The sequence below is a fragment of the Epinephelus lanceolatus genome, chromosome 5 (genome assembly GCF_041903045.1).
Source record: "Epinephelus lanceolatus isolate andai-2023 chromosome 5, ASM4190304v1, whole genome shotgun sequence".
NCBI lineage: Eukaryota > Metazoa > Chordata > Actinopteri > Perciformes > Serranidae > Epinephelus > Epinephelus lanceolatus.
In genome coordinates, this window is record NC_135738.1 from 981,448 (window position 1) to 1,009,222 (window position 27,775).

At 41.4% G+C, this 27,775-nt stretch overlaps 1 protein-coding gene across 2 annotated transcripts; it reads left to right on the plus strand.

The window, feature by feature from the left end:
• Positions 1-1,324: 1,324 nt before the first annotated feature.
• On the plus strand, positions 1,325-27,775 carry LOC117261817 (mixed lineage kinase domain-like protein). Of its 2 annotated transcripts, none has more exons than XM_033634335.2 (11): positions 1,325-1,464; positions 16,037-16,484; positions 17,479-17,577; positions 19,209-19,386; positions 21,125-21,246; positions 21,344-21,482; positions 22,696-22,780; positions 22,884-23,029; positions 24,480-24,529; positions 26,076-26,213; positions 27,589-27,775. In XM_033634335.2, the coding sequence occupies exons 2-11, from the start codon at positions 16,043-16,045 to the stop codon at positions 27,636-27,638; spliced, it is 1,449 nt and encodes a 482-aa protein (XP_033490226.1). In that variant the 5' UTR covers positions 1,325-1,464; positions 16,037-16,042; the 3' UTR covers positions 27,639-27,775. The 2 variants fall into 2 exon arrangements, with proteins under 2 accessions (XP_033490226.1, XP_033490227.1); XM_033634336.2 differs by having other exon boundaries at positions 21,146-21,246.

Consider the following 27,775-nt stretch of genomic DNA (forward strand, 5'->3'; position numbering starts at 1 on the left):
AATATGTTTTTACTCTAATAACAGACTGCACACTTTTTAGCTGTGACGTGTCGCTTAAGCCTCAGACTTTTAGCATGATATGATGTATGTAGCTGCAGTTTGCAGCTTTATTTTTGAATGAAAAGGCCCATGCCTTTGTGTGTGAAGTGTGTTGCAATAAACTTGCTTCACTTTAAGTTTGTAGCCACAGAGATTCCTGCACCACCTCAGTACATCCATCCATCCATTTTCATCAGCTTATCTGGGGCCGGGTCGCGGGGGCAGCAGGCCAAGCAAAGCACCCCAGATATCTCTCTCCCCAGTAACGCTTTCCAGCTCCTCCTGGGAGACCGGAGGTGTTCCCAGACCAGATGAGACATGTAATCCTTCAGGTGTGTTCTGGGTCTGCCCCGGGGCCTCCTACCAGGAGGGCATGCCCAGAACACATCTTTTCTTTCCTTTCAGATTCTAAAGCCGAACCCTGTTCTTTTTGTTGTTGAAGGAAAAAAAAGTAAATTCCTGGTGATGTACTGACGTAGTGCTTTAACTTTGAAAGAGACTGTATGGAAACGTTAAATTTCCTGTGAAAATGGAAGTGTATCTTGAAAGAACAGAACTTGACACAGATCAAAACGTTGATATGTGACGAGATCGCAGTGAGAATGTGTTGATCCTTGCAGGTCATGATGCACGGTTTACGGCCTCTTGTTCACTTCAGTTGTTTCTAATCTTTAAATTTGCCCAGCAGTTTTTTTTAAAATTGCAATGACTGTATTTCAGTGTCCACTGTTGTTTCTGCTCGGTGTTTATGACTCCCCCACCTCCCCCCAGTTGTTATGTATGTACATTCTCACGTGTTCACTCGTGCCTTTCGATGTGTTTTTACTTACTGTTCAACCACCTGCCCTCCAGGGACAATAGAAAGTTGAGAATAGCAGGGAACACTTTTACTTTAACTACTTAAAGTACATGTTGCTGTTACATTCTTTACTTCTGTACAGTTTTAAATGCAGGATGATTTTTACTTGTTGTGGAGTATTTTGTGTAGTATTGGTGCTTTTATGACAGTAAAGGGCCTGAGTGCATGTTTAAGACCTGCTCTGTGAACAGATGAATTGCCTGTGGTTTGTCTTGTTACAAGTATTACATCATCTGGGTGGGTGCGAACATAAAACCAGCTGGCCTGACAGATCATCAATACAACAGTTACTTGGGAAGCCCCCACATCTTATCTGCTCTGCAACTCCGCCCCTCTGCAGTGAGTTATGCCTCTGCTTCAAGGATAAGAAACATACATCCCGGGTGTGTCAGAGCGCAGGAGCATGATTAACACTCAGAGGAGGGGAGCACTGGAACTACTTCCTCAGAGAGGCACAGGAAGTAGGGGGAGGAGCCGAGCCCTGCACAGGCCACTTTCATTTTGACCCAGCACTCATTCACACCACACAACTGAGACGGGTATCTTCCATTGACTCCCACTAACAGGTAAATAACCTTTATGTTTTTGACTGTTTTGACAGTGAGCTCCTCTGCTGACAGCTCTGTGCGTGTTCTCTCGTTGTTGTGTCTGTGAGCAGCTTCATGTACAGATCAGAGGTCTTTTGTCTACTTCAGCACAACACAGCTGCACAACAGATGTTACTGTAATGTTGGTTTGCAGTTTTGCTGAAGAGAAATGTTTAAAACATTGACCCAGCCCTGATCTGTCACTGGGTGAATGATAAAACTGACACAAAGACAAAGGCAGGTTATTTCCCCTCAGGGCAACAGACAGCCGTAAATACCTCCCTCATGCTCTCACCTGTCTGAGTTTAAGGTGGAATTCAGCTTCTCGTACGAATGCATGAACGCACAGAGTGAAAGAAGAAAGAAGTTACCCACATGACAACTACAGTAAAACAAATCTTCTGTATTTGAGACTAAGCCAGTGGTTTTCAAACCTTTTGTGCCCAGCCAAAATCTCAAGGCACACCTGTATTTAAATCTGTGCACAACAGCTCCTATAACATGTGCTATCACTCTTATCACCACATGAGACAATGAAAATATTTGCGTCCCGTAAGATTCTAAAGCCAAACCCTGTTCTTTTGTGTTAGTTTATTTTGAAAGAGACTGTATGCAAACTGTACATTTCCTGTGAAAGGAGAAGTGTGTTTTGAAAGCAGACAATGCATGTAACAGGCTGAAGTTCACAGGGTGTCCTAGAACGCCAACAACCAACACACCCAGGTGCTTAGTATCTGGGCGTGGAGAGTCCATGAGCAAACGTCAATATGTGACGAGATCAGAGTGAGAATTTGTTGTGTCTGTCAGAGTTAGATCAAATAAATGATTCATCATTGATATATTATCTGAAGCCTAATTTTTATACAAACAATATTCCTAAATATTCCATCAACCTGTGTGTTAATGACAAAAAGAGTGAAAAAAAAAGAATTTCTCTGCAGGGGGATTAATAAAGTATATAAAATTAAAAATTAAATTAAAATTCATGCTGGTTTGAATAAGCTATTTGATTGTATTTCTCGATCTTTGCTGAACTACAGTTTTGTGTAAAGGAATTAAAAACCTGTCCCAAATACAGGCCTGATGATTTCAGTGGTTTAAGCAACAGCTGTTTGATGTTTTTACAGCAATATAAAACAGATACCAGAGGGAATCGTGATATTTTCAGCAAAAAGACTTAAAGTTACAATGTGTAATTTACGTGGTTGTTTATTAGCAAATATCAACTATTGCTTTCATAAATATATATTTACTAAAGTGTAATGCAATTCACATACAAATGGAAGCTTTCTCATAGGCTTAGAATGATTTCTCTATATATACACAGGCAGGGCGCCGTCTGCTGGAGGCTGCCCTGTTGCGTCGCCATATTTGAATACAGTGGCCGAAAGAGATATACGCACTTCGCCTTTCACGTTTGCCTAGAACTTGCCATCACTGGAGACGGTTAAGATGAAGATCAATCCGGGGCGCTTCTGCGTGAACCTGTAAGACCTGTAAGAGGGAAACCACGCCACCAAATAAAAGAAAAAGATCAGATAAGCAAGGACGGGACAAAACGTGAGTGAATATCGGCGTTGCTTATTCCAGGTGGAAAGAAGGATTTCACAAGGGATGTGGAGGTTGCCTGCTTTCTGCTAGACAGGTAATTCAATCTGATGTTTTAAAATCATTTTGGCTTCATGTTTGCAACTACTTTCCCCTCTCGTCTAAGTTCCAATGATGGCTACGTTTACGTGCTAACGTTATCCTAGCCTTGGCTAACGTTATCCCAGAGCTACAGCTAAATGGTTAGCCTAGCCTACAGCCTAATCTGTTGATACGTCTGGCGCTGCTGTGAAGGCTGCCGCCCTCTCCTCCTCCTCTTCCCTCTGGGGAGCCGAGACACTAACGTTACCTCCTCCCCTGGCCGTTCCTGCACCGCCTCTACCCCCTCGCCCCCTTCCTCTCCCTGGTCTTCCTCCTCTTCCTCATCTCCCTGTGTCCTGTGGAAGAACACTCTGGAGACGCATATATTATAATCGTACCAACCTATATTTGCCGCACTGTGCCGTGACTATCACATAAAACGTGTTATTTTAGCGTTACTGTGCTAATGTTTGCTCGTGTTACCAAAACAATTCGAAATAAAACACTCCTAACGTAACCAATATCTCACTGGTAAGCTATATCTCACTGGTAACCAATATCTCACTGGTAAGCTATATCTCACTGGTAACCAATATCTCACTGGTAACCTATATCTCACTGGTAACCAATATCTCACTGGTAACCAATATCTCACTGGTAACCTATATCTCACTGGTAACCAATATCTCACTGGTAAGCTATATCTCACTGATAACCTATATCTCACTGGTAACCTATATCTCACTGGTAACCTATATCTCACTGGTAAGCTATATCTCACTGGTAAGCTATATCTCACTGGTAACCAATATCTCACTGGTAACCTATATCTCACTGGTAACCTATATCTCACTGGTAACCAATATCTCACTGGTAAGCTATATCTCACTGGTAACCAATATCTCACTGGTAAGCTATATCTCACTGGTAAGCTATATCTCACTGGTAACCAATATCTCACTGGTAACCTATATCTCACTGGTAACCAATATCTCACTGGTAACCTATATCTCACTGGTAACCTATATCTCACTGGTAAGCTATATCTCACTGGTAACCAATATCTCACTGGTAAGCTATATCTCACTGGTAACCAATATCTCACTGGTAAGCTATATCTCACTGGTAACCTATATCTCACTGGTAACCAATATCTCACTGGTAACCTATATCTCACTGGTAAGCTATATCTCACTGGTAAGCTATATCTCACTGATAACTATATCTCACTGGTAAGCTATATCTCACTGATAACTATATCTCACTGGTAAGCTATATCTCACTGGTAACCAATATCTCACTGGTAACCAATATCTCACTGGTAACCTATATCTCACTGGTAAGCTATATCTCACTGATAACTATATCTCACTGGTAAGCTATATCTCACTGATAACTATATCTCACTGGTAACCTATATCTCACTGGTAACCTATATCTCACAGATAACTATATCTCACTGGTAAGCTATATCTCACTGGTAACCAATATCTCACTGGTAACCAATATCTCACTGGTAAGCTATATATCACTGGTAACCAATATCTCACTGGTAACCTATATCTCACTGGTAAGCTATATCTCACTGGTAAGCTATATCTCACAGATAACTATATCTCACTGGTAAGCTATATCTCACAGATAACTATATCTCACTGGTAAGCTATATCTCACTGGTAACCAATATCTCACTGGTAAGCTATATCTCACTGGTAAGCTATATATCACTGGTAAGCTATATCTCACTGGTAACCTATATCTCACTGGTAAGCTATATCTCACTGGTAACCTATATCTCACTGGTAAGCTATATCTCACTGGTAAGCTATATATCACTGGTAAGCTATATCTCACTGGTAACCTATATCTCACTGGTAAGCTATATCTCACTGGTAAGCTATATCTCACTGGTAACCTATATCTCCCTGGTAACCAATATCTCACTGGTAAGCTATATCTCACTGGTAAGCTATATATCACTGGTAACCTATATCTCCCTGGTAACCAATATCTCACTGGTAACCAATATCTCACTGGTAAGCTATATCTCACTCGTAACCTATATCTCACTGGTAACCAATATCTCACTGGTAACCTATATCTCACTGGTAAGCTATATCTCACTGGTAACCAATATCTCACTGGTAACCTATATCTCACTGGTAAGCTATATCTCACTGGTAAGCTATAACTCACTGGTAACCAATATATCACTGGTAACCTATATCTCACTGGTAACCTATATCTCACAGATAACTATATCTCACTGGTAAGCTATATCTCACTGGTAACCAATATCTCACTGGTAACCAATATCTCACTGGTAAGCTATATCTCACTGGTAACCTATATCTCACTGGTAACCTATATCTCACTGGTAAGCTATATCTCACTGGTAAGCTATATCTCACAGATAACTATATCTCACTGGTAAGCTATATCTCACAGATAACTATATCTCACTGGTAAGCTATATCTCACTGGTAACCAATATCTCACTGGTAAGCTATATCTCACTGGTAACCTATATCTCACTGGTAAGCTATATCTCACTGGTAACCTATATCTCACTGGTAAGCTATATCTCACTGGTAAGCTATATATCACTGGTAACCTATATCTCACTGGTAACCTATATCTCACTGGTAAGCTATATCTCACTGGTAAGCTATATCTCACTGGTAACCAATATCTCACTGGTAAGCTATATCTCACTGGTAAGCTATATCTCACTGGTAACCAATATCTCACTGGTAACCAATATCTCACTGGTAAGCTATATCTCACTGGTAACCAATATCTCACTGGTAAGCTATATCTCACTGGTAACCAATATCTCACTGGTAACCAATATCTCACTGGTAACCAATATCTCACTGGTAACCTATATCTCACTGGTAACCAATATCTCACTGGTAAGCTATATCTCACTGGTAACCAATATCTCACTGGTAACCAATATCTCACTGGTAAGCTATATCTCACTGGTAACCAATATCTCACTGGTAACCAATATCTCACTGGTAAGCTATATCTCACTGGTAACCTATATCTCACTGGTAACCTATATCTCACTGGTAAGCTATATCTCACTGGTAAGCTATATCTCACAGATAACTATATCTCACTGGTAAGCTATATCTCACAGATAACTATATCTCACTGGTAAGCTATATCTCACTGGTAACCAATATCTCACTGGTAAGCTATATCTCACTGGTAACCTATATCTCACTGGTAACCTATATCTCACTGGTAACCTATATCTCACTGGTAAGCTATATATCACTGGTAACCTATATCTCACTGGTAACCTATATCTCACTGGTAACCAATATCTCACTGGTAAGCTATATCTCACTGGTAACCAATATCTCACTGGTAACCAATATCTCACTGGTAAGCTATATCTCACTGGTAAGCTATATCTCACTGGTAACCAATATCTCACTGGTAACCAATATCTCACTGGTAAGCTATATCTCACTGGTAACCAATATCTCACTGGTAAGCTATATCTCACTGGTAACCAATATCTCACTGGTAACCAATATCTCACTGGTAACCAATATCTCACTGGTAAGCTATATCTCACTGGTAACCAATATCTCACTGGTAAGCTATATCTCACTGGTAACCAATATCTCACTGGTAACCAATATCTCACTGGTAAGCTATATCTCACTGGTAACCAATATCTCACTGGTAAGCTATATCTCACTGGTAACCAATATCTCACTGGTAACCAATATCTCACTGGTAACCTATATCTCACTGGTAACCTATATCTCACTGGTAAGCTATATCTCACTGGTAAGCTATATCTCACAGATAACTATATCTCACTGGTAAGCTATATCTCACTGGTAACCAATATCTCACTGGTAAGCTATATCTCACTGGTAACCTATATCTCACTGGTAAGCTATATCTCACTGGTAAGCTATATATCACTGGTAAGCTATATCTCACTGGTAACCTATATCTCACTGGTAAGCTATATCTCACTGGTAAGCTATATATCACTGGTAACCTATATCTCCCTGGTAACCAATATCTCACTGGTAAGCTATATCTCACTGGTAAGCTATATATCACTGGTAACCTATATCTCCCTGGTAACCAATATCTCACTGGTAACCAATATCTCACTGGTAAGCTATATCTCACTGGTAACCTATATCTCACTGGTAAGCTATATATCACTGGTAAGCTATATATCACTGGTAACCTATATCTCCCTGGTAACCAATATCTCACTGGTAACCAATATCGCACTGGTAAGCTATATCTCACTGGTAACCTATATCTCACTGGTAACCAATATCTCACTGGTAAGCTATATCTCACTGGTAACCTATATCTCACTGGTAACCAATATCTCACTGGTAAGCTATATCTCACTGGTAACCAATATCTCACTGGTAACCTATATCTCACTGGTAAGCTATATCTCACTGGTAACCAATATCTCACTGGTAACCTATATCTCACTGGTAACCTATATCTCACTGGTAACCAATATCTCACTGGTAAGCTATATCTCACTGGTAACCAATATCTCACTGGTAACCTATATCTCACTGGTAAGCTATATCTCACTGGTAAGCTATAACTCACTGGTAACAAATATATCACTGGTAACCTATATCTCACTGGTAACCAATATCTCACTGGTAACCTATATCTCACTGGTAACCAATATCTCACTGGTAAGCTATATCTCACTGGTAACCAATATCTCACTGGTAACCAATATCTCACTGGTAAGCTATATCTCACTGGTAACCAATATCTCACTGGTAACCAATATATCACTGGTAAGCTATATCTCACTGGTAAGCTATATCTCACTGGTAACCAATATCTCACTGGTAACCAATATATCACTGGTAACCTATATCTCACTGGTAAGCTATAACATATCGTAACATGGTTTAGATTCCTAAATAAATATTCACCTGGTCACTAGATACTCCTGAAAAACTCTAGAAGAAAAAAAAAATCTAGAATTTGACCTCTGATGTCACTGTTACTCACCATTTTTACACACTGAGGCTTTAAGAAGCCGTTTTTCATGTGAAAGGTTATTTTAAAGATTGTTTCATAAATGTATATGATTGAATTTGTGCTCATTCAAATATAGTGTAATGAAGGGTTTAATTAGGCCACTATAAAACAGTTTGGTTATTTTTTATTATGAACATTTCTTTGTTTCACTGCACAAATGGGGGGACTAAATAACAACTAAACAAAATAGACGACAACAACAAAAGATTGGTATCAGCTATAGGCCACATTTTTATTTTATAGTCATACCCATATTTATTAACTCTTCAGCACAATTGTGGTATGGAGTACAAACAAGACAAAAAACAAAACAAAGCAAATGGTAAACAGAATGAAAAAACATTGAAAAAACCTTATTCAAGAAAGCACACAGTTTACATATTGTTGTTGAATTATCAGTCTGCAATAAAGCTGTACATTTGAACATAGATGGGCGGTTTAAAGAATATTTAGGCAAGTACTTGTTTCAGTTCTCAGAGATGGTTAAATTTTTACATTCAAACAAAATGTGATATTCATCTGGCCATCGTTACACAAATTACAAAACCTTTCATTCATTGAACGTTACAGATGGCCTGACTGTACTTCTTGATTTCAGAGTAAATATTTTTCAAACTTAAAATCCTCTTTAAATTCACAATGTAAATCACATGAGGACATGCTCTGCAGTGCATAACGCCACTTCTGCACAAACTGATCCTTTAACCTCTGCTCAACTGCCATCTTCAAACATTTGATGTTATCACATCTGTGGTCTGACCAAACATAAGAAAAACCGCATTCATCTGATATTGGTGTTTTGATATCAACACATAATGGTTATCTTCCAAGTTCACCATAAACCATATTATTACAAGTTGACATTTTAACTTTCAAAATATACTTGAGGAATTTCAAGTGTAATTTCTCTAAAATGTCTACCTTCTCAAACCCCCATACCTCACAGGCATACAGCATAACTGGCATCACCAGCCTGTCAAAAAGCTCTAGTCTAATATCTATTGGTAAATCAGACTTCCTACATTTACACATGTTAGGATGAAGTGACCTAGGCATAGACATACATCATGTTTGTATTCATTGTACTGATTGATGGACAGCACATCTGGATCTGGTTTTGGCAGAGACCCAAAGTCTGGATGCTAATGGATGACGTGTATAGGGATGCCACCAATCAGTTACCAAGGGGGCCCCAGGCAATTACATAGGGGTGCCCTGAGAAAAACATTACCTAGGTTAGAGGAATGTATGATGGTTTCAGACGTGGGTTTTGGCCAACTATATAAGCGTCGATATGTACGTGACAGACTGAGAGAACTGTACCTTCTCCGCAGCGCTGCTATTAAACCGTCACTTGAAGATCAACTTGTCGTCTATTGTGCATCTTTTACTATTTTGTCTCTGGACCAGAAGTTCTTTCCTATCAACACAGTAAAGAAAACAGAGCTCTTGAAGCCCGTTTATAGAAATCCTCGATAGCAGATTTGAAAGACCCGTTGTAGTTGAAAAGACTTCCTAGATATTTAAAACTATGTACAATTACTAGCTCCTCACCATTACAGAGGAGCTGATACATTTCAGCATCAACTTTACGGTGGCCAAATATTGTAAGTTTAGTTTTATTATAGTTAGTTTCCATTTCTTACAGAAGTGGCACATTTGATCAATTCCTTTTTGCAGTCCTTCTTTTGTTGTAGCCATGGTGATAGTGTCGTCTGCGTACATAAGTACCATGAGTTTAACGTAACTATCTATCATGTCATCGCTACATCGAGCCGGCTCACATCCATTTACAATTAAGTATTCCTCAAGATCATTTATAAAGAGGGCAAATAGTATTCGCCCTGTCTGACAACAAACTCAGATTTTTCTCTTTTAACAAAAACACAGGATTTGAAGAGGCAGAATCCTCCTTTAGTCGTCACACAGAGCTGATCAGAGTATGAAGTGTTTTACAAGAGGGTTTCTTTTGAGGCACTCTAACTGTTCAGAGTATTCATTTTTATTCCAACTTCAACTTCAGTGGTGTTGTTGGGACACAGATTTGTTCCTCACTGAGGTCTTGTAGCTGTTGTCTTGTTGAGAGGTAAAACTTAGTCTCTTCAGATGTTTTCCCCTCTCCATGTGCCGAGGAAGGAAGTTAAGTGCCAGAAATCTCTACTCAGCCATTTGCTTCAGTGTCCGAGAACAGAACGCCTCCCACTGCCTAATGACCACCAAACGACCTGGAACACTCAGTCTGTCAGATCCTCCTCTCTGTTTCTGTTCTGTTAAATCCACTCTGACAAGTTTCACTTCTGTTGTAGAGAGGATTTTCTTTGAAATAAGCACTTTTACTCAAGTACAAATCGAGGTACTTGAACTTTACCTTACTTTTCATGCTGCTTTATACTTCTAGTAGGCTACAGCCTTTTCCCCAGAGCCATGGACACACTCCGAAGACTGTAAACTGAGACTGTCAAGTTTACTTCATTCAAAACACACACACATTAAACACATTAAACACACATTAAACTCACATTAAACACACACTAAACACACATTAAACACAGGAACACACATTAAACACACGTTAAACACAATAAACACACATTAAACACATTAAACACACGTTAAACACACATTAAACACACGTTAAACACACATTAAACACAGAAACACACATTAACTGCACATTAAACTCACATTAAACACACATTAAACTCACATTAAACACACATTAAACACACATTAAACACACATTAACCGCACATTAAACACACGTTAAACACACGTTAAACACATGTTAAACACACATTAAACACAGAAACACACATTAACCGCACATTAAACACATTAAACACACATTAAACTCACATTAAATACAGAAACACACATTAACCGCACATTAAAAACACATTGAGCACATTAAACACACATTAAACACAGAAACACACATTAACCGCACATTAAACACACATTAAACTCACATTAAACACACATTAAACATACATTAAACACACATTAAACACATTAAACACATTAAACACACATTAAACATGCGTTAAACACATTAAACACACATTAAACTCACATTAAACACACATTAAACTCACATTAAACACACATTAAACATACATTAAACACATTAAACACATTACACACACACAAACACACTTGTCTTTATCTGGACACATTTTCTCACAAATACAACATGCTAACATTATTAGCACAAGCCTATGGCATTTTACATTGTATAAATTAGCCTAGCAGCTAGCATTCTTTTCCTCTACTCATATAAAACCAGGGACAACAGCAACATTTAACAAAATTAACATTACATAATTTGGCTCCATTACAACTCACAAGGTTCACTGACAAAACAACTGTCTTATACTGAACACGTTTTCCAAACAAATACAACATGCTAACGTTATTAGCACAAGTCTGTGGCGTTTAACATTGTATAGATTAGCCTAGGGACGACAGAGATTTCCTCTGCTCATATTTTCCCTGTTAAAGGGTTTTTTGGGGAGTTTTTCCTGATCAGCTGTGAGGGTCATAAGGACAGAGGGATGTCGTATGCTGTAAAGCCCTGTGAGGCAAATTGTGATTTGTGATATTGGGCTTTATAAATAAAATTGATTGATTTGAAGCCAGGATAATTTAATTTTTTTAATTTTTAGTTTTATATACTTTATTAATCCCTGAGGGGAAATTCAATTTTTCACTCTGTTGTCAATTACACACAGACATTTGCAAATGTGCGCCAGATATGTTAACTTGCAACATTCCCTCATTATGTTGATAGAAAACGGAATTTGCTCGGCATTACATTTCTCTCAAAATAAGTTTGCAGTTTTAAATAAGTTGTGTAAAAACTGAATCTCCAGGACTCAGGACTTGGTTTGGACTGTTGGTTGGATGACACACTAGCTCCTTTTACACTGCCAGATTTTCAGTGAATGTTGGGCCGTTTTGCCGCCAAGCTGCGAGCGTTTAGACACACACAGCCGGATTGGCGAGTTGATCCGAGGTGCCCAATTTTCCGCCTCGTAGGGCAGACATATTGGTGGAACCCTTTTAGTTTAAACAGACCGAGGCGGCCTTCTGCAACGGGAGGGGCTGTTGAAGACTTGTGGGAGGAGCTGTTGATGACTTGTGGGAGGAGCTGTTGATGACTTGTGGGAGGGGCTGTTGATGACTTGTGGGAGGAGCTGTTGATGACTTGTGGGAGGAGCTGTTGAAGACTTGTGGGAGGGGCTGTTGATGACTTGTGGGAGGAGCTGTTGATGACTTGTGGGAGGGGCTGTTGATGACTTGTGGGAGGAGCTGTTGATGACTTGTGGGAGGGGCTGTTGATGACTTGTGGGAGGAGCTGTTGATGACTTGTGGGAGGGGCTGTTGATGACTTGTGGGAGGAGCTGTTGATGACTTGTGGGAGGGGCTGTTGATGACTTGTGGGAGGAGCTGTTGATGACTTGTGGGAGGAGCTGTTGATGACTTGTGGGAGGAGCTGTTGATGACTTGTGGGAGGGGCTGTTGATGACTTGTGGGAGGAGCTGTTGATGACTTGTGGGAGGAGCTGTTGATGACGCCGCACGTGCGAGCCACTGGCGGTGGATAAACAGGAAACAGCTGATAGCAGGAATTAGCGAGCAGCTAGTAGCAAGAGGGAAACACAAACCTGACAGACACTGTAAAGATGAGCAACTGGGGAGACAAGGAATTGCGCGCCCTCCTTGTCCTCGCAAACAAAGAGGCCATTAACCGTCAGATGACGGGGACGGTGAAGGACGGGCCGACTTACGAGAGAATTGCCGAAGGACTGACCAGCCGCGGCTTCCCTCCCACGTCACTGTTTACGTCACACGCTGAGCTACACGTTTTGTTACTTGCTCACGCTCCCCATTGTCCCGAAAAAGGCACATTCTGTATAAACAAAAGTAGGTAGGCGGCATTTTGCTGCACTCTCCGATTTTGTTTTTATACTGCCAATGCTGAAAAAAGACTGACTGGGCTTTCCTGCAAATTTGCACAACTCCTGTTTAAAAGGGCTGAACAATGTGAGGTGTCACGTTGGGCTCTGGATCATTGTGACCAACATGTCTCACTATTTTCACAATAAATCAGTTAATGGAGAAAAAAATCAGCAGATCAAAATGAGCGTCACTTCAACCAACTACAACAACATCATCCTGATTTTACATTAAAGTCAGAATCATAATAATGTAACAGTCACAGTTTGATACTTTAAATACTCTAACTACGTTTTTCTGATTATACTTCCATACTTTTACTTGTAACAGAGTATTTTTACAGTGTGGTATTAGTACTTTTACATAAGGATCTGAATACTTCTCCACCACTGATGGACTGTGACTGATATGTTATAACATGGATTATTAATGGACGGTCTAATCACTCACCTGAAAGCTTGCTCAGCTTTACAGAGAGGCCCCTGATTGGCTTCAGGGGAGACGCTCCCGTGGGAAATCCTCTCTGCACATAACTTCACATAACATCAGCTCAGTTCACCTCAGTGCTGATAAGGTGTCAGCCCAGATCAATACGCAGCCAGGTGCTGATAATTACAGAGAACCTGTGACATATTTTACATTTTTCTATTTAACAAATAATATCAGTGAAAACTTCTCACAGTCAGGTCTGCAGATATTCTTTCTAGAAGCACCATTTGGTCTGTGCTGTAGAACAAAATAGATGCACAGAATCCAGAATCACACACTGTCAGGGATAAATCATGGACAAACAGGTGGTCACCAGTGGTTAAGAGAAGTGACAGCAGACGGAACAAAAGATGATCCGTAACACTTAGTGCTGCATTTAGGGAGGCACAAGCTCCGCCCTGATGGAGGCAACTGACACTCCACATGGAGGGGATGTTGAGAGTCTGAGACAATGGACCGAGCTTTAGAGGCGACCCTCTCTTCATACAGATGCTGTAAGTTATTTTAAGTAACACCAGTGATCTTACAGCACAACTTCACCACTCTTCCCAACTTGTTCTTGTTTTTAAGGCTCAGATTTCCAAACCAACAGACAATGTTGAAAAAACGAACAGACTCAATAAACGCAGAAAAGAATAATTTCACGGTCGTCCTATTTTCATCACACTGTAAGAGGTCCAGCATGTCCTGTACGGAGAATTAAAGTTCAGATTTGACATGTGTTCAAATGTTTTCATGACGAGGTCAGTTTACTCAAAGACTGGGATCAACAGATCTAAGCTCTGATTTCTTTTTATTTTGGTTTTATTTTCTCTGTTTATTGTGTTGATATAGTTCCTTTGTTTCCAGCCTACTGACTGAATTAAAAGTCACTGAACATTTTCACAACACTCTCTTTGGATTAATAATTGTTACACTAAGCAGCAGCTGAGCATAAACGAGACTTCAAATAAGAGAGACTTTGACAAAGACTTGCACAAAGCTGCTGAACTGGGACGTCATAACAGTTTATAGTGTGAGACAAACGAGCAGTATCAGTTCACAAATATGTGTCAGACCTGCAAGCTTTCCCATACACACACAGTCACACACATTCATCATTCAAGCTGCTGCTTCCTGGGATTTAGATAAACAACTCTGCTTCTCCCTATACACCCGACTTTGGTCAAGTCAGAAGGTCATCTGCACTCCATATCCCCCCTTCTGGAGGGCATCAGACCACCGCTATGGGGCGAACTGTACAGTTTATCAGTTAATCACAGCATGGATTTTTCTATGGTGTTTCTTAAGGTCTAGATGTCTTAATGTGGTATTTTAGATCTTTGACCATTTTAACATTTCAGATTCAATGCAATCCAAATCTGTGTTACAAATGGCATTAAACCGAAAGATGCTGCAACAACGTATGAGACATCATACAGCACGAGAATAGCCTCCATATATGCGTCCATCATAATGTTCTAAGCCCCTATACACTCTAAACCAGTGGTTTCCAACTGGTGCAGCCACGGGGTCCAGATTTCTCCTGAGTCTTTATTTTAAGGTCCACACACTTTAATACATTCAATCAATCAGTCAATCAATCAATCAATCAATTTTATTTATAAAGCCCAATATCACAAATCACAATTTGCCTCACAGGGCTTTACAGCATACGACATCCCTCTGTCCTTATGACCCTCACAGCTGATCAGGAAAAACTCCCCAAAAAAACCCCTCATCATACTTGCATTTAGCCGTGTCGTCAAGCTAGTTTTTGTCTCTGTCACGCAGCTGTTTGTAGTCAGTCATTCTACAGCAGGAAACAGCGCTTCACAATAAAAACTCACTGCACTTAAAAATAAAATGTGTTTTTTTTTTTTTACAAACTTGACATGTTTGTGAGTCACTATCGGTCCATTAAGAATGGACCTGCGACCCACTTTTCGACCACAACCCACCAGTTGGGGACCACCACAACGTTTTAATAGCACCTAACCACAACTCAGTGTTTAGTACAGATTTATGACTAGATAAACTTGACTCACAGAGCTGAGCTGCATCTCTAATTAATCTTCATGTCCCCAGCTTTCAGATGATGTAAACCACTTCTCTGTGGCATCTATTGTTGTCTCCCCCAAAAAGATAAAAATGGGTCTGTGTGGGTCTCAGAGGGTTAAAGCATCAGAAATAATATTCTAATATGATATAAATAATAATGTAACTCTCTGAAAGGGACCATTCTGCCCAACAAGTGCTTTTACTTGAAGACTTTGACTTGTGATGTGAGTACATTTTCCATCGCTGCCCTTAAGTCAGACTTCCTCAGCTCAGTTTGGTTCCAGTTACCTAAATCAACTAACATTTGCTTAAACTTGAATTCATTTGCCTTCAGCTCTGATTTATTCCTTTTTCATTCTCTGCAGTTGGTCATGGACGTCATAGAGCCCATCTTATCCATCGCCTCAGAGATCTACGGACTTGTTGAGAAAGTAAAGGCCAATAAGAAGCGCTGCCGCCGTGTTTACGACCGGGTCAATGCTCTGGTGGAGCTGGTGAGGTCCATCAAACAGATGGGACAGGGACAAATCTCTGCTGACGTGGAGAGACCCCTCAAGGAACTCTCCGTCACTCTGAAATTAGCACAGGACCTCATCGAGACGTACACTAAGGCCACCTGGGTGAGGCGCGTTCTGGACTCTGGCAGCCACGAAGACGAGTTCAAGACTGTGAACAGACGCCTCAATGATGCCTTCCAGGTCCTGTCTGGGGCTCTGCAGGTGGAGCAGGGGAACATGCTGCGCAAGGTCTTCGAACTGAGCTCCAAAGAGGATGAGGTGGACGGGAAGGAGGATGACGCCGAGCTGCAGAAATGTGAGCGAATGTGCCGTGGACTTTGTGGAATATGTTGAGTGAAGATGATAGGAAGGAAGCAACTCAGTCGATATACATGAGATTAAATTTAAAATGTTTCAGTTTTAAACTGTAAAAGTTTTATGTTGAGAGGAATTAACATCAGGAGCATCAAATAAATCATATGTGCATTCTCTTCAGATGATTAAAACTGTGGTGTAGCTTAAGATAAGGGTTAAAAAATACTGTGCGCTAAGAAGGTAGCACTTATATCAATTACATTTTCACCTTGAAGGATTCACGTCATCAACTCATGCATTGAGTAACATTACAAGTTAACGTTCCACCTTAAAAGTTGCCGGCAGTCGGCCCAGTGAATGAAGTTATTTTTTCTCAGACTCCAGCTGCTGTGAGAGGCAGCAAAACATCCTTTCATTTTATAGTTACAGTTTACTAATAAAACTCTCCACAGTATGAACAGTGGTTACATGAGCCTCAAAACCAGACACAACTCAGCCCTGAGCAGAGTGACCGTCCTCTACTGACCAATCAGACTGCAGTGTTCACAGCTCCACCTTTTAGTACCAGATCTGTGTGCTAGGTACCCCAACAGAGGGGGGACCAAACATGGGGACGCTAAGGAACGCTTCTGTTGGGACCATCCACAACTTTACACTGTGGGAACGGAAACTACTGAACTGAACTGAACTGAACTGATCTGCTCTGTGGAAACGGGGCTTTATACAGGTATCACTTCTGAAGCCATCAACTTCCACTCAGTTTGTCAGCAAGAAAGCAAACACGAATGAGTTCAAGGAACCTTGTAGTCCCTCAAGGTCCTCATTGAAACGTTCTCACGACAAAATCAGTCATGTAATTTTAGTTTGACTGAACCAAAGACTAAGATGAAGATATGAAGTGCTCAGTAAAATGCCGTCCCTGTGTAAGGTTGGACTGGACTCAGTGTCTGTCTGTCTGTCTGGTTTTGTTTCATCAGTGTTTGTTTGTTCCTCAGTGCTCAAGGAGTTCCAGAAGGAGCAGCAGGAGAAAATGGAGGCCATGATCAAAGAATTCGAGTCCGTCAGAAACAATGTGGAAAAGATTGTGGCGATCTGTGAGTACACCAAAACACCTCAGCATAAGCCAGTGTGACTGTGTGAGACACTGATGTGTTGCTGCTGGTCTCAGACACAATAATGGCACTGACATCATGTGGGATAAAACAAGATGATGAGATAAGTCTAAAGAAACTCAGACCGTCCAGTCGCTCACAGTGTGTTTCTCTTGTTTCTCCTGAGTGCAGCTGATTCAGCTTCTTAAAGGTGTAGATTAGATTTTTGTAGGGGGGTGTACGGGGTCATTTACATAGAAAGTGTATTACTTACTGTAGATGTCAGTCGGCACGCCCCCAGTGTGGAGAAGCAGGCCAGAGTCTGACATGGAAGCAATACACTGCTGTGAACGGGGGCAGCAACAAATTGTATTTTAGCCACCTAAAAAAAATCAATATAAGTGTACACCACATTGAGAGTGCGTTCACTGCTTCACCTTTCCATCAGACAGTGATTTTCTGACAGGGAACTGGAGCCATTATACCCTTTCTTCAAAGCCAGATGATATAATATAAACCCATTCTCTAGTGGTACAGCACATTTGAAAATATCTTGTAGGGCTTTGTGTATCCCTCTGCGGCAGTCTTTAATAACAGGGCAGTCCCAAAAGACACAGTAGTGCTGTGCATTTTGGTTTCTCCAGCAAACAGAGGAGTTTCTAACTGTGAGGGTGTAACAAAGTGCAAACATATCCAGACAAATCCTAATTCATGCTTGTCTGACTAGGCTGGAACTAGTCTGACAAACTGGTGTGGAAACCCAGGAATTTAACCTCTAAGGAGGTCTTCACAAGGCCAGTGATGTCATTGGTGCGTTAGTGCTCCAATGGTGTGTCAACAGCGGTCGTTCTAGTCGTTAGAGTCACATGAGGCCATTTGTGAACGACCATTGTTTTTAGAGGTTAAGCTGTTAAATCTCCTGGGCAAGGACGAAAGGACAGCATTATAGGTGGAGGACACCACCTATCCCCCACGACCCAACGACCACCTTTGCAGCAGGAGTTTCAATGACCACCGTTGACAGACCTTGGAGCACTAACGCACCAATGACATCAGTGGCCTTGTGACGACCTCCTCAGAGGTTAAATACCTGGGATTCCACACCAGTTTGTGGACCAGTTCCAACCTAGTCAGACAAGCCTGATTCAATTGCCTTGAGCATGTTAAGTTTATATTTCTTGGAAAGCCCGCACACTGACTTTCACTTACACAGCAATGGTTTTTAATTAAATTTTCATTAAAAACCATTGTTGTGTCAGTGCAAGTCAGTGTGCGGCAATCCTTCTTTCCATGTTAAGGACTTTCTGCTGTGCCAACGCACCTGATGACAGAAGCTGATTATCCTGGTGTGCAAAAGCCTCTTCAATACAAGTTTATATTTCTTAACTGGTCTTTCTGTCTGAGCTCGAGAGAGATAATGCTGGCCTGATACACATCAGGTGACACAAACACAAAAAACATCTTTGGCTAATGAGTTCAACATTATGACTCAGGAGGTGATGATGTGTCAGTGTTGTGTTCACTACTTGTTTCTGCTGCCCCCAAGTGACTAAAACAGTTTGACAAGTTACAAGACTGTTATTGCACCTAATGTAATCAAACCAAACACGACCTGTGACCATGTGTTTTCACAGTGAATAAGCCCAGAGCCATTGATGAAGACATCCGAATGATCAAACCACACGAGCTGGACTACGGAGAATCCAAAAAACCCTTCATGACAACAGAAACCTCAGAGGTCTACAAAGGACAGTTCAAGAAATTCCCGGTGGCCATTAAGAGATACATTGACCCTTTGAACACCAACCCAAGGTCTGCACCACATTCAATACTGAATTATAACACAGAAACCTTTTTGACTGGAGATATATATTGGCTTAAATGGAATATAATATTATAAACATGTTGTGTGTAGTGTATAATCACCTGGATATGAGAATTGTGGTGTTTCCATTACTTTAGAATGAGCTGTTTATATCTACACAGGGAGCAGATCCTCATCTACGGAGATCGGCATGTTAACAGCAACATGTTTCTACAGTAGCCCAGAGCAGACAACTCAAACACTGACATTCGTGTTTTTGCATCGGCCGTCATAGTTAGCAGCCCCTCCGCGACATAAGAGTAACAAAAACACAGATTTTTTTTTTTTTTAATGCAAAACTGCTCTATTAAGTGTTTTTCTAGTTTAAATCACCTGGTCCATTTGTTCCGGAGAGAAAGAGACCTCTGTGCATAATTAAGCTTCTGATAAAATCATCCCAAACGTCTGGATCTGAAGTGATCAGAGGAAAAAGATGAGCACACATTAGGTGTCTGACGCTGAAATCACTGACAAAGCAGCAGTTCTTAACAACTTCGAAATGAGAACAGGCTGGGCGGACGAAATAAACATTCAACAGGAAAAAAAGGAAGAAACCAGATGAAGCCTCCCTCCTTTATTATGAGGCAGACTGGCCAGATGGCATTTGTATTATGACACGTGGATGAGTTCATACCGCGGTCGGACAGCATCTGTTGCGGTGGTATGATACACCGCCGGACAGCATCAGGTTGAAACACCGCTGGTAATATAAGGGGCTGGAAAGTCCCTGTAGGGCAGGCGAGAGGGATGGTGGATGGGTGCAACAAACCCCAGACTTTGACCCGAGAGCCTGGTGTTCGCTTCCTGTTTGAATGCAGAACCAAACCTTACCATCTGGTTTTGTTGACGTAGCGGCATCCTGGGACATCAACATTAGACGCAGGATGCCTAACACCTAATATGTAGACGTGAAAGGTTACTGGCAAAGCGGTGACATGTGACGACTTGGGATGAGACCATATTGGTCCGTCTTGTTGGTCTAAGGCTAGAGGCTGTTGCTGCTTCATCAGCAGCATCAAAATTGTTATCAACCTTGTACTACATGCCCTGTTTACACTTAAAGATCCAGTGTGTAGGATTAAAGGGGGAATATTGGCAGAAATTAAATATAACATTCATGACTATGTTTCATTAGCTTATAAGTACCTGATTGATCATGTTTTTTTAGACTGAGCAGTTTATATCTACATACGGAGCAGGTCCTAGGAGTCCGCCATGTTGTTTTTACAGAAGCCCAGAATGGACAAACTAAACACTGGCTCTAGTTGGGGCCATTTGCATTTTCACATCAGCCACTGTAGTTCTCCCACAAACTAAGCCCATGGGAGAAGTTTAAGTTCTGCAACCTCCCTGCTGGAGGCCACTGTGACCTGCACACTGTACCTTTCAGGCACCAGTACACTGCATCAGAACTGCTCGCTGAATGGTCAAATATCTTCTAAACCCCCTCCACAGCTTTCTGCCGTTGGATCAGTGGGACTGTTGGTCATCTTGTGCTTGAGAAGACCTAGCTTGTGCGATTTGTTGTCCGACCATATTGGAAAGTGAAAGCCGTGTTAGAAGGCGGGGTGAAAAACCAGCTGACATGAAAATCTGAGCTCAACCTTTGTATCAACACGTAGCCCTGTGTGTCAGTTTGTACAAGTGTGTGAGATTCTGTCATTCTTAAATATTCATTGCCAACAGAAACACTGTCTCCACATGCAGGGAGGTGCGAAAAATTTTCGAAAAGGAGGTTGAAACCATGAAGCGCTTTGAGTCGCACAACATCCTGCGAATGTTTGGCATCTGTGTTCAGAACGAAAACGGTGAGAGAACTGCAGAATGTAGACGACAAAACATCAAACGTCATCATTGTACCTTCAAAATGATAGTGATGTGACGTGTCCTTGTGTCTTCCTGTAGGACCCCACCCTGAGTTCCTCCTCATCATGGAGTACTGTGAGAAAGGAAGTCTGCGTCAAGTTCTGGACAAGTCTGGTAGCAGCCTGTCCTGGATCACAAAAGTTCGCATGTGTCGGGACGCAGCACGGGGACTCTATGCGTCAGTCTCCTACAGTCACATATTATACGTTTGTTTCATTTAAATAATGGAGGACACAGTATTGTTATGTGCATGCAGCGGTGGCAGAAGTTCTCAGATTTTAACCTGTGTAAAAGTAGAAGTACAACAGTGTAAAAATACAAGTAAAAAAAGTTACAAGTAAAAGTTTATCCAACTCTAAATCTTATGTAGCCACCACGTCCGTGATGAATTATTAGACGGCAGTGTTCTTGATCACTCATCACAGCAAGCAGCAGGGAGGGCGGAGCCAAAGGTGAGAAATATTGAAAAAGAAACACAGGAAGATAAAAAACAACAACTAGCGAGGTCACTGAATGTACAAGTCCACAGTACAGGCAGGCAGTCCAAAAATCATCCGAGGCTCTCTGATTGAAGTTAAAAATCCTTTATAAATACATGGATAAACCAATGCGTTTCAACTAGCGAGTCTTCATCAGTGTGTAAAGTCCAAACGTCCACCCTCTGGACTTGCAGACTGGTTCCTGCGGACTTCAGTTGTACGTAGTGTGATGTATTTACTGTCATCATATAAAGTCTGCGAGGGTATACATGGTATTTATATCTTGTTATCTGCAGGGACAGATGAGTAGGTACTGTTCACCAACTTATATGACATATATATGAATATGACAGCAGCGATAGTTGACCGCTTCAACGGCAACAAGTAAAACAGTCTCAAAGTCTGTCAGCAGTCGCCAGTCTGTGCCCTCGCAGACTTTATGTGATGATGGTAAATATGTCACACAATGTACAACTGAAGCCCACGAGGGCTCAGTCTGCAGGTCCAGAGGGGAGACATTTGGATTCAGCCTTAAATTGCACACCTGTTACCAATGAAGTTCACACCCTGATAAAGACTCTCTGGTTGGAATACGTTGGTTATCCATGTATTGATAAAGGACTTTTTAACTACAGTCAGAGAGCCTCGGATGCATTTTTGGACTGCCTGCCTGTACTGGGAACTTTTACACTGAGTGACTCTTTGCCCCCATCCTTGAAGAGCACCTGATTTTTTACAACTACACAAAGCCTTAAACCAGTGCAGCACTCCCTTTTTTCTCCAAGAAACACAGGAAACTGGAATGAAAAAGGGAACACCCACCTCTCACCTGTAACAGTAGTGGATGATACAGAAAAAAATTAAAATTAAATTCTGTCTGTTTTATTTATTGTTTATGATGTCGTGTCTTAGACTGCACCAGGCTGAAGAAAAATCTAAGGTTCATGGATGCATCACCAGCAGCAAGTTCCTGGTAACCGAAGGCGACGAAGTCAAGGTACTGAGACCACTGCTTGCTGGAACTGCTGACGGGATTTAAGGTGTTGGTGTGTGTTTTTGTGTGTGTGAGATGAAGGATATCTCTGTGTTGTCATTTTCAGCTGGGAGGTTTTGAACTGGCAAAAACTGAGACATCACTGAGGAAGCCGAAGAAGACCAAAGAGAAGGACAGGACCCTGAGTTACACGTCTCCTGAAATGCTCAAAGACATCAACCTCGGCTACAGCAAAGAGAGCGAGATTTACAGGTCCGATACCAACCAGGAGTTCCTCTGTTCAGCTGCTCACAACCTGCACTGTATGGTGTTCCATTATGTGGGCCTACTTTATATGAAGTCACCATTTATTAAGGGTTTACAATGATTGGTTCCAGTATAATAGTGATATCACAAAGTCCTGCAGGTATGTTCAGGTGTTAAACTGAGATTTAAAGGATGTGATACACCAAGCTGAAGATCAGCTGTTGGTCAAAGTTGGGCCTTTTTTAAGTGTCTGCCGCCCTCTTCGGCGCGGTGTGTCCTGCACTGTTGCCCCTGTCAGCTTTTTTTGGCCGATTCAACTTGTTGAATCAACGTTTGACACAGTGGAGCCCGTCATTGATTGAAATCACTCTGATTGGGAGTTCAGCTCAGTGCACGAGAAGAGAAACAGAAGTGAGGAAAGTAAACAAACAGCTGAAGTGGAGAAGGAGTGAGACCAAAACTAACCAACATCTGGTGGCACTTTAAATTACTGCAACAACATTTCAGCTGGCACATGAACAGACACAGTGACTGAAATAATAACAGTAATAATAATGAAAATAGGACAAGAATAACCCCATGACATCACACACGTTGTGAAAGATGACCAGCGATGATTGGTCATGGATTAACATGTAGTCTGTCATGTCTGTCGGCCAAGTCATGGCAGGATTTTATGTCTCCACGAACGCAGCATTAGACACACTAAACCGACTTTAGAGAGCTGGTGGTGACAAAAGCTCCCTGCTGCATCACCTCAACCAACAGCCAGCCAGCATGTATGTTATACACCTGCGTGAGAGGAAATGACTCTCAACACCAGCAGACGGCAGTAATCTGTATTTGTCATTCGAAAAGGGAAACTGAAAAACCGTCTTAAAACTAGTTAGCCAGTTAGCACATTAACAACTCAATCCAGTGTTGAAAGAACAGAGCATATTTACTGTATGCCAGTGAACAATAACACAAACCATCAGGAAACATTTCTGCTGAAGAGCTCAGTGACTTAAGAAAATTATTTTACTTTATGGAGCAAGTTTGTTTTGGTTTGACTCCCTCTAGACTTTAGCTCTTTGTTTACTTTCCTCACTTCTGTTTCTCTTCTGGTGTACTGAGCTGAACTGCCAAGCAGAGTGATTTCAGTTAACAACGAGCTAAGCCATCTCCAACGTCAATTCAACATGCTGAATCAGAGGAAAAAATGCAGATTAACACCAACAAGGGCCAACAGTGTGGGACACACCATAGCAGCAAGGGCCATGGATGCTCACCGATGGCCCAAATTTGACTGATGGCCGAACGTCGGCTTTGAGTGTCAGAGCCTTTAGTGAGCTCAAAGAAAGTTTCCTCCTTCAGCAGATGAATGTGAAAACCGACTCAGTAACGCCTGCCAAGAAAAACACAATTCTGAGTGGAGGTAAGAAGTCATCACTAACTTTGAAATGTTGTCTTTCAGCTTTGGAATCGTCCTGTGGGAAGTTGCAACCAGTAGGAGACCTTTTGAAGGTGTGTACCTGCCGAACAAAACGATCAATATCCAACGCCACACTTCCTGTATTTAGCATCGAGGACTCGCCTCCTTTAGCTCTGACAGCCATCTGTGAAAAACAGGAATCCTTGGTTGCTCACCATGGCTGAGTGCATGAAAAATCTCAATGCCATCAAGTAGCCTGTGTTTTTTGTTGGTTTGTGTAACCACCCTTATGTGTTGAAGTCAGTGTGTAACGTGCCCATACAGCAGCACACCAGAACTGTCCATTTAAAGGGATCTGAGCCAAAGCATTTGATAATGTTTCCCAGTTGACCATAGATGGCTTCCTTAATAAAACATCATCATTGACCCCAGAGCAACGCAACTCTTTTTAAAGGTCAAACACCTCGTGGCCAACAGTGTTAAGTGAGGTTTATACTTCTGCACTGAACTGATGCTGCACCTACGGGTAAGGCTCTGCATAGATGCGTACAAAGCCTACACCACTGCAGACCTCCTGTTTATTTTTATAAAGTGAAAACCATTTCTCTCAGAGGAAACACAGCTTTTATTTACTTTTCTTTAACAGATAAGAAACAATAAATTGTCAAGACAATAAAGCCACCACAAAATATTTTAAGTCTTGTTTGTGATTTATCCTGGCTTCAAATGAGTGGATGAAAATCTGCTCGCCATTAGCCTAATTTGAGGAATGTAAAATGTTATTGGCTTATGCTAATAAAATTAGCATGTTATATATATGTGGGGAAAACATGTCTAGTATAGGACAGATCCATCCTCTCATCCAAATACAGTCATATCTGGCCCCCCAAAAAAAGATGGTGATGACCAGACTGCGAGGCTTCAAAATAGACATCCACAAACTGATGGGTTACGTCACTGTGGCTACATCCACTTTTTTATGCAGTCTATTTTGTCCACCATGTTGGCTTGGCTTGTTAGCATGCTAACATTTGCTAATTAACAGTGGGCACAAAGTACAGTGGAGGTGGAAATGTCATTAATACTGCAGGTTTTTGGTCATAAACTATAGTACCGCACAAATTAAAGTTAACCTGATGATGATGGCAGTGGATGAAATGTCAGAGGATCACCAAAGTTATTAAAATTCATCCTCTGGGGAACATGAATGTCACAACCAACAGACAGACATTGCCATTGATTGAGTCATGGTGATAGCACCTAGAGCAGGGGGTCCCACCTAGTCCAGTCACAGGGTTCAGATCTCTACTTAGTCATTAGTGTAAGGTCCACACAGTTTAATATATTCAGCGTCATACTTGTGTTTGGCCATGTTGTGGAGCTAGTTTGCTGTCTCTGTCAAATAGCTGTTCGTTAGTCACTCAATCTATAGCAGGGAACGGCACTTGGAAATAAAATCTGTGTGCTAGAAATTTACCGTTCTAAAAAAATGAAATTTGTTTTTACAAAATTGACATGTTTGTGAGTCATTTGCGGTCCATTGAGAATGGACCTAGGACCCGATGAAATGTATAATTCCAACATTTTCTCCTGGTAACTGGACGTTTTGTTCTTAATGTGGTCCGCCTTTTCTTCCAGGTTTGGAAAACCAAGACATCTATCAGAAAGTAGGCAAAGAGAAATATCAGGAGCCGCTCCCCGAATGTCCTAAGGGACTACAACTTGTGATCAACTCCTGTCGGGACTATGATAGCTTCCAGAGACCATCTGCTGGAGGTAACTTACAATCACCGCCATCACCGCCCACTGATACCTTTCAGTATATATTTAGATGCTGGATCTGCCAGACTGACTTATAAATGAGTGAGCCAACACATTTCAGTGATGAAACTCTTTGTGTAGAAGGTTGATGTTTTGGGAGAATGAAAAATGTGATTTTTGTCATAGCAAAATAGGAAAAGTTCATTCTTAAAGACTGTTTATGATGTCAGGAAGCATCCAGTCTAATGTTAGCTCAAATAGACCCTTTTAGGGCCGACATCACACTGACGTCAGTTTGTTAGTTGGAGGCAAAACCTGCCTCTCCCCCACAGGGCTGTAGGCTCCATAGGAGTGTTAAAATGTGTGTTGTCTTGTTGTGTTATTGGGAGCCAGAATAGAAGGAGTCATGGCTCAAAACCAGCCGCCACTGCCCGTCAACAAAAACAAAGACAACTATGGTTAAATGTGATAAGACCAAAGGACTGGACGGAGGCCATCATCAAAAATGCTCACATGTGCAGCGCACACTTCATATCAGGTTAGGGAAAAAGTATTTCCTGTTGTAGGGATGAATAAGGTTATGTGTATTAAGGGTTATCATGTCCACCTCATCAGAAACTGGGGAGGGATTAAGAGGAAGATTGGATTTCTCTGCAACGCTAACTTTTTAGCACATTAGCTAACGTTAGCTTCCATAGCAAAACAAACAAGTGTGGTCCTCCTTTGTAAGATTGGCTTCCTGTGACATCATCCATCCACTGAGTGAGAGCATACGGGTCGGCCAGTCTGGTCCCGTTGGTCAGTGTTTACTTATTCAAGTAACACTGGCGGTCCCGGAGAGTGAGTGACCTGACATGGTGCGTTGGTAAATTCAGTCTGACGCTCTACACTAAAATGAGAGCCCTGTTGGTGGAAGAAACGCAGCGTTATATTTCTACATGAATGAACCAACGGTTAAGTTAATCACACATTCACTCCGCTCGGCGCTCTGCTGCTCCGTCTCCACAGACACAGTGTCCAGAGTGCGCTCTGCCACTCTGAGAGTGCGCTGCTCTGGATAACCCAACGCTACATTCAGACAGCGCTCCCAATTTATGAACGCTCTTCCTCCATCGTCTAAAACAAGACAACAGGACTTGTTAGCTAGCGCTAGCTAATGTCTGTGGAGAACTGTTTTGCCTCCAGCTAAGCCCCGCCCACCAACAAACATCACACTGTTTACTAACAGTAAAAGGGTCTATACTCTATTCCTCACACTATTATTTAACCATAATAAATACCAATCAATCAGTTTTTTTAATAATTTGTCAAATTGTGAAAAAGATCATTTTGATCTAACATCTCTAAGAATAATGATAATAATAACACTGCTGCTGTCTGTCCTCTACAGTGCTCGTGGATCAACTACAAAGTGTGCTGGCAGAGTTGGAGAAGTGCTGAAACTCTTCATCCCTCTTCCTCTCCGTCAGCAGCACTCAGGGTTTCTGGTCGCAGACATCCTCAGGAGAAGAAATACTATTGTTAAATCATGACAGTAGCCTGAACATGCTCAAAATGTCTATATAATCCATTTACAA